Source organism: Carlito syrichta, unplaced genomic scaffold (genome assembly GCF_000164805.1).
Source record: "Carlito syrichta isolate Samal-C Ts95f unplaced genomic scaffold, Tarsius_syrichta-2.0.1 Scaffold301691, whole genome shotgun sequence".
Lineage (NCBI taxonomy): Eukaryota > Metazoa > Chordata > Mammalia > Primates > Tarsiidae > Carlito > Carlito syrichta.
In genome coordinates this window covers 110,508-124,801 of record NW_007245787.1, presented here as the reverse complement: position 1 = coordinate 124,801, position 14,294 = coordinate 110,508, and the positions used below count along the sequence as shown (strand labels likewise).

The following is a 14,294-nucleotide window of genomic DNA, read 5'->3' as shown; positions in this document are numbered from 1 at the left end:
GTGAATTTTGAGTGGTCACCTTACCCATCCCCTGGAAGGCCAGCTCTTCCCTATAACCACCTCATCCCACCCAGCACTAAAATGCCAAGGAAAGCAAATGTAGCTCTAAACTAGGGGAAAAGCTGGTTGCTAAAGGCCAAGTTCGAAGCCCTTAGCAGTGTACTAGGCCCTGTTAGTTAACATCATCACCTTTGACCCTCATGACTTTGATGTGAGGTAGGAGTTAGTAATGATTAGAAAGAAAGAAAGGAGGTGTGGGAAATGAGAAAAGTTAAAGTGAATCCCTGAACAACAATGACAGAATGTTTCTGCGATGCATCCTTGAGGGAGATGAAGTAAGCTACAACTGGCCAGTGCTTTAGAACTGCATTTCTGTCATGAAGGTGTAGGCGATGTGAAGCAGGTACTCTGTGCACTGGTTACCAACTTGTCTAGTGGGACAGAACATACTCATGTGCAACAAGTTACATGCAGTAGATTTATTGCTTACAACGAGGCAGCAAAAGACAACATAAGCCTAGGATTCATTGAGAGCCAGTTCTCCCAAGGTTTGGAAAAGCTGCCCAAGGTGGATGAAGTCTCAGCTGCACATATTCCTGTTCCACTATAAGCCCACCTTGGGTTTTAAAACCTGGGGGTCACATGACCCACTGGGTTTAAAGCACCAAAGGACATGCTGTTTCTAGGGGAGATTGAAATAACCCAGCTCCTTGCTCCCATCTCAGGATGTTGCATTCCAGTACATTCTATAGTTACTCTTGAAAACTACAAGCTAGAAAAGGGAGAGAACTGAGTGTGTCCAAGGCCACTTGAAGAACTGTCCTGCAGGTGAAATATATCTGAGAAGGTGATTGAGCCAGGTGGAAAAGCACTGCTACTCTCCCCTAGGCTACTCTCCCCGAAGCTACACAACCCTATGGGTTGAGAAGGAGATGGGAGAAACTGCCAGAACTTATCTAATGCAATATAGTAAAACATTTAACCCAAAAAGTTTATTATTAGAAATGTCTCCAGAGCACTGCCAACCCTGGGAGATGGGAGTTAGGAATCTTTTTGTCTGTTTTTAATGACTCTTATTTTATAGGTAGGAAAATTAGGAGTGGAAACGTACAGGGCACTGGGCAAATGACTCAATGTTTAGTGAAGCAACTTAATCCCAATTCCATAGACTTGCAGCATGAAGGGAAATGAGTAGAGTATCTGGGATTCCCCATGACAATCCTACCCTTTTAAACTTTTTCTTAGTACAGTTGGCTAACGTGCTTGGAAATTTTGCCTAGGCTGGTCTTGAACACTTAGGCTCAAGCAGTCCTCTTGCCTCTGCCTCCCAAAGTGCTAGGACTACAGGCATGAGTCACCATGCCCCAAAATATTTTTATTATATTTAGAAGCCCTCCCAAGATTCAGTGGCTTATCAAAAACCTAGAGCAAATACCTGAAAACTCTTTTTTGGCCTGACCTTCAAAGTAAATCATTTCTTACTGTATTAGATTCTTAGTAGTTGATATTTCATGAAACCAATTGTTATACAACAGTCTATTTTGTGGGCGATTTTGATCCTTTTCTTGCTGCCCATCTTTGAAGCACTTTTCTTTTCCTAAGTTCTCCACTAGAAGCGGTAGTGAAATTAATTGACTTCTCAGACAATCAAAACAAGAATTGGGAGGGGGAACAGTACAATTCAGCAAACATGAAAGGCAATGGTCAATCTCTCTTTTGTATAAAGAGCTCCTACTTGAAAAAGAGATTCCATAAATTAACGGCAAAGGAGATGAATAATCATAATGGTAACTACTATTTACTGAGTGCTTACTATATGCTAGTCACTGGTCACATACATTATCTCATTTCATCTTATAGCAGTTTTGGGTAACTATTTTAAAGATGAGGAAACCGAGGTTCAGAGAATTTAACCAACTTGCCTATGGTCACATAACTAGATAGTGGCAGAGCTGGGGGATTCAAACTAGAGAAAATACTACTAGCAAATAATGTGGAAAGAGATCCAACACAGTAAAAAAAAATCCAAGTTAAAACATTGTTTGAAGTATCATGTATGGCCTACCAAGTTAATGTAACTTTTAATGGTATTGCCCCATGGGCACTAATGGTTCAGTGAAACTGGTTCTTATGTTGTAGATGGCATTATAGATGAGTACAATCCTTTTGTGAGGCAATGTGAAAATATGTAAACAAGAGTCACAAAAATAGTTATACCCTGTCTTAATCTGTTTTCTGTTACTTATAACAGAATAATTGAAACAGGTAATTTAAAAGAAACATTTATTTCTTACAGTTATGGAGGCTGGGAAATCCAAGGTCATGGGGGAATGTTTGGTAAGAGCCTTCTTGCTGTGGGGGGATTCTCTGTAGAGTCCCGAGGCAGCACAAGGAGTCATATGGCTAGAAAGTTGAACATGTTAAACAAGCCAGCTCAGGTCTTTTTTCCTCTTCTTATAAAGCCACTAGTCCCAATGCTATGCTAACCCACCAGTTGGTTAACTCATTAGTCCATTAATCCATGAATGGATTATTCCATTCATGAGGGCAGAACCCTCATGACCCACTCATCTCTTAAAAGGTGCTACTTTTCAATACTGCCTCACTGGGGATTACGCTTCAACATGAGTTTTGGAGGGGACAAACATTCAGTCCACGAAATACCCCCATTAAATCTACTTTCTCAATCTATCCTAAGGGAAAAAATCCAAAATTTGAAGAAGACTATACTTATGAACACAGTCATCAAAATATTATTTAAATAGTAAAAACTTGAAAACAACGAAAGTGACCAGATATATGGGAGTGGTAAACTATGCCTATCAAATGAAACATTTTGTAACTACTAAACATTATAAATATGAAGACTAAAGTAGTATGAAAATGCATTAGTAGAGAGAGAGAGAGAGAAAGAAAAGGAAAGAAAGAAGAAAGAGAAAGGAAGGAAGGAAGGAAGGAAAGAAGGAAAGAAGGAAAAAAGGAAAGAAGGAAAGAAAGAAAAAGAAGGATGAAAGCCAGGCCTGGTGATATGTGCCTATAGTCCCAGCTACTCAGGAGGCTAAGGCAGGAAGACACCTTGAGCCCGAGAGTTCTAGGCCAGCCAGGGCAACATGGTGAAGCCCATCTCATAAAAAGAAAAAAAAAAAAAAAACCAGCAGAATGCAAAATTAGTTTAATCACTATATTTACAATTTTGTTCATGGGAGGCTAGGAATGGGGAACTAATAAGACGAGGGGGGATACAAACAAACCTAGAATAACCTTTTGGAGGGCAGGCCCCTTGCACTACACTCAGAATTTGTTCCTCCAGATCAAGAGGTCAACCAAAATTTTTATCTGGAAGTTTTGAGAAGGTTGCATCATGATTTGTGGAAGAAATATCCCAAAGTTGTGGCAAACATGTGACTAGTTCACCAAGATGATGCACCTGTTTATACCACACTGAGTGTTCAGCAGTTGACTGAAAATGGTCTGACTCCCATGCCCCAACTTCCCTTGTCACCCGATCTCGCCCTGAGCAACTTTTTTCTGCATTCCTAGATGAAAAAAGTCCTCAAAGGGAGATATTTTGCCGATGTGGAAGAGGTAAAACAAAAAACGGCAGAAACACCAAAAGACATCAAAATGTATAAGTTTGAAAACTGCTTTGAGCAGTGGAAAAAAATGTCTTGATAGTTGTATTGCATCAAACAGAGAATACTTTGAAGGTGACTGAAGTTTTAACATGGAAGAATAAATACACAATTTTTTTTACAAATTTTGGGTTTTTTTGAATCCCCCCCATACTCCAGAATATTAAAAGTAGTTATTTTAAGGTGATAGATTTGTCATTATTTTACTTTGCTGTTTTTGCTTATTTTAAAGATTGTGCTTATATTATTTGTAAAATATGAAATAACTTCATTTAAAAAATAAAGAACATTTTTTTCAGAGAATCAAATGTAGTTGTGTTGGGACTAGCATAATCTCTGCCCAGTGAGGCTGGGACCAGGACTTTATAGCTGGGAATTAAGAATGTAGCCAACTCATCTCCATCCTCAGTTTCCAGTCCTTAATCCAGAACTCCCACAATGTCACCTCAGTCACTGAACATCTTGAGTTTCTGTTCTACAAGGATTGTCAGTCTCCTTTTCAGTTTACTCACTATGAAACCAAATCTACTACTCTGAACTCCACAGGCCCCTGGACTTTTCCATCACCTCATTGTTCTTTCTTTCCTTTATAATTCTGAGGGCTTTTGTTTTTCAATGACATCAGATCCTCAGAGACCCACATAGTATGGTAAGAATGTCTGAAGGCATTTTTGTGAGAATTAGTTGGAATGTTGAACCTTGGTCCTAAGCACGTTCTGGAAACAGCATGCTTAGACAATGACAACATGTAGTTTTCATACTTAAAAAGTTTACATTTCAAACAGAAGGATTTTTTTACATACTTCTCTTAACTTTATGTTAAAAACAAGAGCCAAGCCTCCTGGCATATGTTTTTTAGAAGGTTCAAACATTTAAAATAAGAAATTAAATCCAGTTGGAAAAAAATACCTTTGGGGAGAGTAGTCTAGTTCTGCAGCAAGTTGCAGCAAAACTATAAATTCAAAAGTAAAAAGACTCAAAGTGAAATAATCTGAGAAGCACAGTTGAATCACCTCTGCAGGACATCTGGGCAAATTTGTGAGAGATACTGGAACCCCTGCCAGAATTTCTCAGAGCAGAATTCACGTAGTCTCTGTGGCTTCTGCCCTTCTTTCTCCCCCTGCCGCCAAACATCTGTCTCTATTTGTCCCTTCCCAGAACCACGTTACTCCATCTTTCTTCTATACAAACTATCAGAGATGTCCAGACTCCTTCTCATAGTAATCTGATCTTGTCTGCAGGTTAACTTCAGGGAATATATAGTTTGTAGTTTTATAACATGTAATGTTATTAAACATGTGTTTCCAAATTGATGATGCCTTAGAGGGGATTTTAAATTCAAAGCCAAATCCCATCTCTATAATATTTCATAAGTTGTTCATGTTGGTTTGACAAGTACTACTAAAGAAATTTTGATGAAGTTTTTCATCCAAACCAGAGGACTCTTAAATGAAAATACAGCAAGTTCACAATTTCCACTGGCGCCACTTGAGGCAGATATTTTACTGTTTTGACCTTATTTGGAAATAGTCAAACAATGAATTTAAACTGCAGGCCCGTCGTCATGTGACAAATGGGGTGAAAGAGAATCTGCACGTCTCCTGATTGTGCTGTTATGAGCTGAACGTGTGTGTCCTCCAAAATTCATATGTTGGAATCCTAATTTAGGACATGAGGGGGTTTGGAGGTAAATAGGCTCAGGTTTAGAAAAGGTCATGTGGGTGGAGCTTCCATGATGGGATTATGGCCGTATAAGAAGAGGAAAAAACAAGATCTCTCTCTCTGCCATGTAAGAATACAGACATCTTCAAACAAAGAGGAGGAACCTCCCCAGACACTAATCTGCAGGAACCTCAATCTTGATCTCGGACTTTCCACCCTCCAGAACTGTAAGAAATAAATGTTTCATGTTTCAGCCACACAGTCTATGATGTTTTATTATAATGGCTCAAACTGACTAAGGCATTGTTCCTCCCTGAGTTTGTTTGTTTGGGTAACCAGTACTTCCTTTGACTGTGTGTGCAGATGACTGACTCAGCGATAGAGATGTTATCAGCAAAATGTCAATACCTGCACATTTTGGATATCTCTGGTTGTATCCTGCTTACTGACCAAATCCTTGACGACCTTCAGATAGGCTGCAAACAACTCCGGATTCTTAAGATGCAATACTGCAGAAATATTTCCACGTAAGTATGTACTGAATATGAAAAGCTTTGAGAACTACTTTCTGAAAAAAACATGTAGCTATGACATTTATAATACATAGCAGCTGGGGCAACCCCTTTGGGTTCCCTCCCACTGTGGAAGTTTTTCTGCCCTCTCAATAAATCCTGCTTTCTCAAAATAATAATAATAATAATACATAGCGGCTTTCAATGTTAGGAAGTCTCACTTTATATTTTGCCTAATTGAAGCCAACATCCTGAGTTGAACCAAGGAAAGCTCCCTTCTAAAATGATCATTGTGATTCTATATCCCTTTTCCAGTAGCTCTTCTACATTAAGCACCTTTCCTTCCTTGACCAAGCAGGTTTCCAAAACCTTAACGCTGCCCCTTGTAGCATTATCTCTAGCTCTTCTTCAACTCATCTCTCAGAATACAGGGCTTTCAGTTAATCTCCCCTAAGGGTTAAGAAAATAATCTGATCGAAGCAGTTCACAACTAGGTTTTTCCCTATTGACTGGGGGGAAAATGTACAAGTATTTGAACTGACCTGATAAAGTAACCTGTAAAAAGCTTAAAATGAGAATCCTTGACTCTCTGAGGGTCAGGTACTATTTTGCAGGCTGGAAAAGCTAATACAAAGAATTAACATTATTAAAGTATAAAGTACATAATGTGGTCCAAGAATGTAGATTCACAGAGGAACTTTCTTAATTAAGTAGCCATGACACGAAGTAGACTATGAGCCCTGGACACTTGAGGCCTGAGGAAGAAACAGTTTCTGATCCAAAGCTGTGCTTTTTTTAATGAAATGGAAAAAATAAAAATTACTGGTAAAACAGCAACTACTACTGGGCCCATTCCCACAGGGTGAAGGCAACCAAGTGGGGGTGCAGCAGTGAAAGGGGACAGGGCCTTGAACATTTTTTGAAGAGGCATGAAGGTTCAATCCTTCCTGATAAGTCTGATAACGCTGATCTTAATGGTATTAACTTCATTTAAAGAACTTACCATGATATAAGGTCCTAGGAGTCTCTGCCAAACATGTTATATCATTAAACAGCCAACTTTGGGCAAGGTGGTAGTGAATGAAAAATGTGTTACTCAAAGGAGTTTAGTTTTTAATCTTTTAAAAGAAATTTTACCCTAGATTCAAGGGATATATATACAGGTGAGCATTCTTCATGTTTGTTTGCCACTTGTATGCCTTCTTTGCCCCCCTTTTTTTTTTAAGTTGGAGTCTCACTCCGTTGCCCACACACCACCACACCTGGCTAATTGCCCATTTTTTAATGGGGTTATTATTTGCTTCCCCCCTCCCCCCCGTTGATCCATTTAAACTCCTTATCGATTTTGGATATTAGTCCTTTGTCAGATGCATAGTTGGCAAATATCTTCTCCTATTCTGTAGGTTGTCTATTTACTCTGTTGTTTAGCTTCTAATCTTTTGTTGGAAGAGATTTGAACTATTGTTTAGCTTCTAATCTTCTGATTGCATTTTGCCAATCACTATTTATGAGAGGGAATACCATTTTATTTTATCCATGTAACAAAATTGCACATGTAAAGAGGTAATATTATTGAACTTTTAATAAGTTAGATTTTTAGACAGGATGAATGGAGACTTTCTGGCAAGGGCCTCTCTGAACCTAATCATGGTATAGTTTGAATGTGTACCCCTCCCCCAAGTTTATGTGTTGAAAATTAATCTGCAGGGCGATAGTGTTAAGCACTGGGACCTTTAAGAAGTGATTAGATGAGGGCTTACCATCGTAAATGAAATGCTGTCATCCTGGGAGTGGATTAGTTATCGTGAAGGTGGGTTCCTGATAGGAGGATGAGCTCAGCTCCTTTCCCTCTCTCTCACCCTGTTACTTGCTACCATGGGATGATGCAGCAAGAAGGCCCTTGCCAGTTGCTGGCACCTTGATGTCAGACTTCCCAGCTTCTAGAACTGTGAGAAATCTATTTCTTTTCTATATAAATTACCCAATCTGTGTTATGCCATTATAGCAACACAAAATGGACTAAGACATATGGGAGGTTGAAGTGTGATTAATACAGTGTCTGGTAAAGGAGACCCAAGATATCCAGTAATAACCAAATCCTGCCTTTAACTACGCAGTCCTCTTGCTAGGTCCCTAGATTAAAAACTATGCAAAGAAAACAAAACAGGGCAAATAAGGCTCTACTATGAGCTGGGCTTTGTCCCCAAACCCTGAAGCAAAACTCTAAATAACCAGCTGAATCTATGAAAAATTCCATTGTTTAAGCCAGAAAAGCCAAGGAGTCTATTTTGTCTTCTACCAGCAAGCCTGGCTGTCCCTATCAGCAAGAAGCAGGCAGAGACCAGGACCTAAAGCTTAGACAGGGACTGGTTTGTTCTATGCATCTCTTTACCTAAAAAGGCCACACTACCACCTTTGGCCTCCCTGAGAACTCCACCCCTGCTCAGCTCCAGCAGGAAAGAGGCCTAGAATCCTTTAATTCTGTCTTTGTCTAGCAATGGAACAGGACAGTCCTTACTGCAGAGTGCCTTGGAGACTCCCAGTATGGACCAGTAAGGTTCTAGAATCACGTCTTTGTGTCAACATTTAGGAGAGAATGCAGCTTGTCAGTCAGGGGGCTTCTGAGATACTTGGACCTTGAAACTTTTCACTTGAGTAGTAGGAAGGACTGGCTGCATGCAGCTGCTTGGGATCAGCTCTAAGGACTATAAAGCAGCTTCCTTTTCCATGTAGATCCTTGGGTAGAGTTGGAAATGCACAGTATATGTAGACTCTTCAAAACTCAAGCCCTTGATAATCTCTAATCCCTTACGTATGCTCGCTCTAATCAGGTCTGATGTAACTCACTCAACTGCAAGGGCTTTGTCTTGTCTGGGTGGAATGGAACCTCTGGCAACTGGAATAGGGAGATTTTTCTTGCCTTGGAAGACGTTCAATGATTTTGAATCACAAAGTAATGAACTCTGCACACCTGATTCCATTTTGCAAATGAAAATTGTATGATACAGCCCTTAAAATCCAATTACAGCCTTCAGAATAAATTGTCTTATACATTAAATTCACTCAAACTCAATAGAATCTGAAAATACTACATCAGCTTTGCAAATCAATGAGGTCTGCTCAGTCCACCCTTTCCAAACCAGTGAAGTAGAAAACTTTAGGTCAATGAGCAAATTGTGTGCAGCACTTGTGTAAGAGGGTTTCCAGCATAAGATATAGCAGTCATTTTACCAACCACAGAGTCTGAAGGGCTCCCAGAAATCCCAGGTGGATGCAAGACAAAGACTCCTTTATTCAAGGAGAAATAAGTCACAACTATGATCATAAAACATGACAAGAAGATCTAGCTGTCTGTATTTGAAGCAGTTATATGACAGCCAGCCACTCAACTTATAGGTATCTGTGGGAAAAGCAAGAAAGGTAGCAGAGTGAAAGAAAGAGTGGGAAAGGGAGAAAGACCCTCACAATGAGCTCCCACAAGCCAGGAGGGTCTGAATCACAGAGAAGCTGAAGAACCATGAATCCTATAACTTTCTTGATATTTTTGTGTCCGAAGCCTTCAGCTCTAGAGAGATCAGTAGAGGAAGTCCTGGTGGCCTTCAGTGTCCCAGATAACAGTATAAATATTCCTTGAAGACCTTCTTTAGCTGTGGCTAGAAGCATAAACTCAGGCATTTCCTATGGCCTAGGCATCCTGAGAGATCTGTATTGCTAAGAAATAAAACTCTTATCAGAATTTTCCTCTCCAGCTTGTAGCGAGAGTCAAGTCTTTCTGATCTGGTACTGTTGAGTTTTATTACTGCTATGAACAAATAATTTCATTTAACAATTATTATTTGCCATATACTGTGTTAAATCCTATTTTATATACATTATCAATCCTCAAAAATACCCTATGGCCATTAAAAAAACAGGCAATGGGTTTAAACGGGTTAAATAACATGCTCAAGATCACACAAAGAAGAAGCAGAGCCATACTATGCACCTAGATCTTAATCATTACTGTGCTGCTGCTCTTTTGCATTTAGATAGATTAGATTCTCAAGCTTTTTAAAAGCTCTGAAATTCAAGGGATATGATTAATAAGAGTAGACATGCGCTGTAAATTTACTGTCTGATGCATAATAAGAGAGGCTGCTGGTTATGAGCAACATTTGGTGGTGCGCCAACAATCCCGTTTTGCCTACTCAAGAAATTAAAAGGAAACGTGAGTGAGGGCAAGTAATGTTACTACAGGGTTAATCTTGAGCCCCTTTTAACTTATAAGAAACACAAATCACTCACAAACTTCACTACAGCATTATTATTAATCATCTAATGTAGTACTTTACATTTGTTTGTGACATATTATGTTTGAAAATCACTGTTCTATACCGATCCAAAGAAACTTCTCTCATTGGGTTAAATGAGTAATGATGACAAACCATTGCAGTAGACCGGTTCAATTCCCAAATCATTTCATACAAGGCCTGGCAGTCACTCAGGCCAAGACAGAATGGAACACAGTCAAAGCATTCCATATGTGCTCTATGAACTTAGAGCACACAGTAGTTCCTAAATATATGTGTTCTTCTTTCTCAGTATTTACTAGCTCCCATGTGCTGACCATACTAGAGCATTAAGTTATTAAAAAGAGAGACAGAGACAGAAATATATATATGTATTTCAAGGATAAATAAGTAACAACTGTGATTATAAAACATGACAAGAAAATCTGTCTATATTTGAAACAGCTGTATGACAGCCAGCTACTCAACTTATGGCCACCTGTGGGAAAAGCAAGAGAGGCAGCAGAGTGGAAAAAAGAGTGAGAAAGAGAAAGACCCTTACAATGGCCCCCACAAGCCAGGAAGGTCTGAATCACAGAGAAGCTGAAGAACCATTAATTCTAAAGTCAGCAAAAAGCAAAAGCACTCTCTTGATATTCTTGTGTCTGAAATTCCAAATTTTCAACTCGAGAGATTAGTAGAGAAAGTGTGTGTGTGTGTGTGTGTGTGTGTGAGAGAGAGAGAGAGAGAGAGAGAGAGAGAGAGAGAAACAGAGACAGAGAGATGCTATTTCTGGCAGGAACATTTAGTTTCTACATTTTCAATTTCCCAGTACTTTTCAAATGTGCTTGTGCAGACTTACAGCTACAGTGACAAAGAACTCAGAAAAACTTGCCAGCAGTCCCTTGCCAATCTGTTCTCTTGGCAAGATCCTGAGTCTTAGGAGAGTCAGTCCATGTGAGGATGCCAAAGGTCCTGATAAGTGATGAGGACAGCTAGTCATGGCTAAGGATTTTCTGAAGGGTGGGGAAGAAGTAGAATAGAGGATAGTCTACACAAGCATTCAAATCTCTTTAAAAATAATCCTAAACCAGGCTCGGTGGCTCAGCCTGTAATCCCGCACCTTTGGGAGGCTGAGGTGAGTGGATTGCCTGAGCCTGCGGGTTCGAGACCCGCCTGGGCAGCGAGACCTCATCTCTACAATAAATCAAAAAATCAGCCGGGCGTGGTAGCGCGCGCCTGTAATTCCGGCTACTCGGAAGGCTGGAGGTGGAGGGATCACCGGAGCCCAGCAGGGTCGAGGCTGCGGTGGCCGGGAGCGGCCACTGCACTCCAGTCTGGGCGACAGAGTGAGACTCCAACTCAAAAAAAAATCCTAGATCTGCTCCAGGAAAGATTCCAATTTTCTGTTTTTCCCCCGGAACAACCCTTGCTGTGAAAGCATCTAGGACTCAAACAGGTTCTAGAGACATACCCAGTTGGAGGAAGCCTTAACCTGGCATTAAGACTGGGGGACAAGATGGGTCTGAGGTCTGATCCTTTGTTCCCCTGTAGTCAGTAAGCATCATTTCCAATGATCAGGGGACCGACTGATGTTTAGTGTCATTAAAGGTGACTGTGGGTGGAATGGAGAGCAGTGGTTACCACTAAGAGCTAGAGTAAGGGAGGCAGGGAGCCAAGGAATAAGCACGTTTTAAAAATGCATACCCCACTGGGCACTTCACCTGTGCCTGGGGCTCCATATCCAGCTCCTTTTGATTCTGTCCCATCATATTACACTAATGGGCAGTCTCTCTGTTTGCTCTCGATTTTCCTTATCTATATTAAGGAGTCAATATCTCCACCTTTTTTTTTTCTTGTTACTTTTTCTTTTTCTTATTTTATTTTAATTATAAAGATGTGGGGTACAATTCAGGGTTAGGTATACAAATGTTCATTATGCAGGCACCCTTGTTGATGAGGTGTGCCCCTCCCTTCCCTAGCAGTTTTCCTCAACTGCCAATTCTACCCACCCCAACAGTTTCCCACTACTGCAAAACTCTTTCTTATAGCATTATAATTGTTCAAGGTCCACTTATGAGTGAGAACATATGGTACTCTGTTCTTTGTTTCTGTGATAGATCACAGAGTATGATCAATTCTAAATCCATCCAAGTTGCTGCAAAGTTCATATGTTTGTCCTTCTTTATGGCTGCATAATATACGATTGTGTATATGTACCACATTTTTTTATCCAGTCCAGCTTTGATGGGCAAAATGCTCGGTTCCATGTTTTTGCTATTGTGAACAGATTTGCAACAAACATACATGTGCAGGTAATTTTTTGTAGAATAATTTGAGCTCCTCTGGGTATATTCCCAATAGGGGAATTGCTGGGTCATTTCTAGTTCTTTCAGAAATCACAACACTGTCTTCCAAAGAGGCTGCACTAGTTGGTATTCCCACCAGGAGTGTAGAAGCGTTCCTTTTTCTCTGCATCCTCGCCTGCATCTGTTATTTGTTTTATTAATGATGGCCATTCTTACTGAGGTTAGGTGGTATCTCAATGTGGTTTTGATTTGCATTTCTCTGATGGTGAGTGAGATTGAGCATTTTCCATGTGTCTGTTGGCTGTCCGTATATCTTCTTTTGAGAAGTGTCTATTCCTGTCCTTTGTCAACTTTTTAATAGTGCTGTTTATTTTTTTTCCTTTCAGCACATTTGAGTTCCTTATAGATCCTATATGTTAGGCCTTTGTCAGATATACAGTTGGCAAACATTTTTTCCCATTCTGTGGGCTGTCTTCCCCTCTCTTGATGGTTTCTTTTACTTTCCAGAAGCTCATTAGTTTGATGAGGTCCCTCTTGTCCATCTATTTCTTAAGGTATGGACATTTAGGGTTCTGGATAGGAGTTGGTTGTCAGTTCCAATTTTAATTAGGGTGTCACCTGCATTTTCTACGATTCTTATAGTTTGAGGTTTTACATTTTAGGTCTTTGATCAATTTAGAATTAATTTTTATGTATGGGGATATGTAGGGGTCCTGTTTCAATCTTCTGCACGTGGTCAGCCAGTTTTCCCAGCACCATTTACTGAATAGGTTCTCCTCTCCCCAGTGGTTGTTGTTGGAGGCTTTGTAAAAGATGAGTTGGTTGAGAAATCGAGGCTTTGCTTCTGTAATCTCTATCCTCTTCTATTGGTCCATACCAGACTGTTTTGATTATTGTAGCCTTATAGTAAAGTTAAAGTCTGGAAGTATGATACCTCTGCTTTGTTTATTTTGCTATAAAGATTGTTTTGGCTATTTGTGGTCGTTTATGTTTCCATATGAATTTCTGTATTGTCATTCTCAGGTCTGAGAAGAATGATGTTGGTAACTTAATAGGTATTGTGTTGAATCTGTAGATTGCCTTTGGTAGGATGGACATTTTAACAATGTTGATTCTTCCTATCCATAAGCATGGAATATTTTTCCATTTGTTTGTGTCTTCTTGGATTTCTTTGAGCAGTGTTTTATAGCCCCCATTGTAAAGGTCTTTCACTTCTCTGGTTAGGAAGATGCCGAGGTATTTCATTTTTTGTATGACTATTGTGAATGGGGTTGTGCTTTTAATTTGGGTCTCTGCCTGCTTGTTGTTGGTGTATAGGAATGCAACTGTCTTTTGCATGTTTATTTTGTACCCTGAGACTTTACCAAAGTCCTTTATCAGTGCAAGCAGGCTTTTGACAGATTTTCTTGGATTTTCAAGGTATAGGATCATATCATAAGCAAAGAGGGATAATTTGACTTTCTCTTTTCCTATTTGGATACCCCTGATTTCCTTTTCTTGTCTAATTGCCCGAGCTAGAACTTCCAACACAATGTTGAACAAGAGGGGTGAGAGGGGGCAGCCTTGTCTTATTCCAGTTTTCAGGGGTAATGTTTCCAGTTTCTATCCACTTAGCAATATGTTAGCTATGGGTTTATTGTAAATGGCACTTACTATTTTGAGGAACGTTCCTTCTATACCTAGGTGTTTGTGGGTTTTTATCAAGAAGAGATGGTGGATTTTATCAAAAGTGTTTTCTGCATCTAATGAGATTAATCATGTGGTTCTTGTTTTTTACATCTGTTGACGTATTTAATTACATTTATGGTCTTGCGAGTGTGTACCAGCCCTGCATCCTGGGGATGAAGCCTCCTTGGTCATGGTGGATGATTTTTGAGATGTGTTTTTGGATCTGATTTGCTAGAATCTTGT

The 14,294-nt window shown here is 39.8% G+C and overlaps 1 protein-coding gene across 2 annotated transcripts in view; it reads left to right on the top strand.

The window, feature by feature from the left end:
- Window positions 1–14,294, top strand: part of FBXL13 (F-box and leucine rich repeat protein 13) — a 280,181-nt gene that overhangs the window by 261,237 nt on the left and 4,650 nt on the right. For both annotated transcript variants that reach the window (XM_008055123.1, XM_008055121.2), the window contains one exon: window positions 5,658–5,821. In XM_008055123.1, coding sequence (XP_008053314.1) covers window positions 5,658–5,821 — 164 coding nt within the window. The remainder of the gene's footprint in view (window positions 1–5,657; window positions 5,822–14,294) is intronic.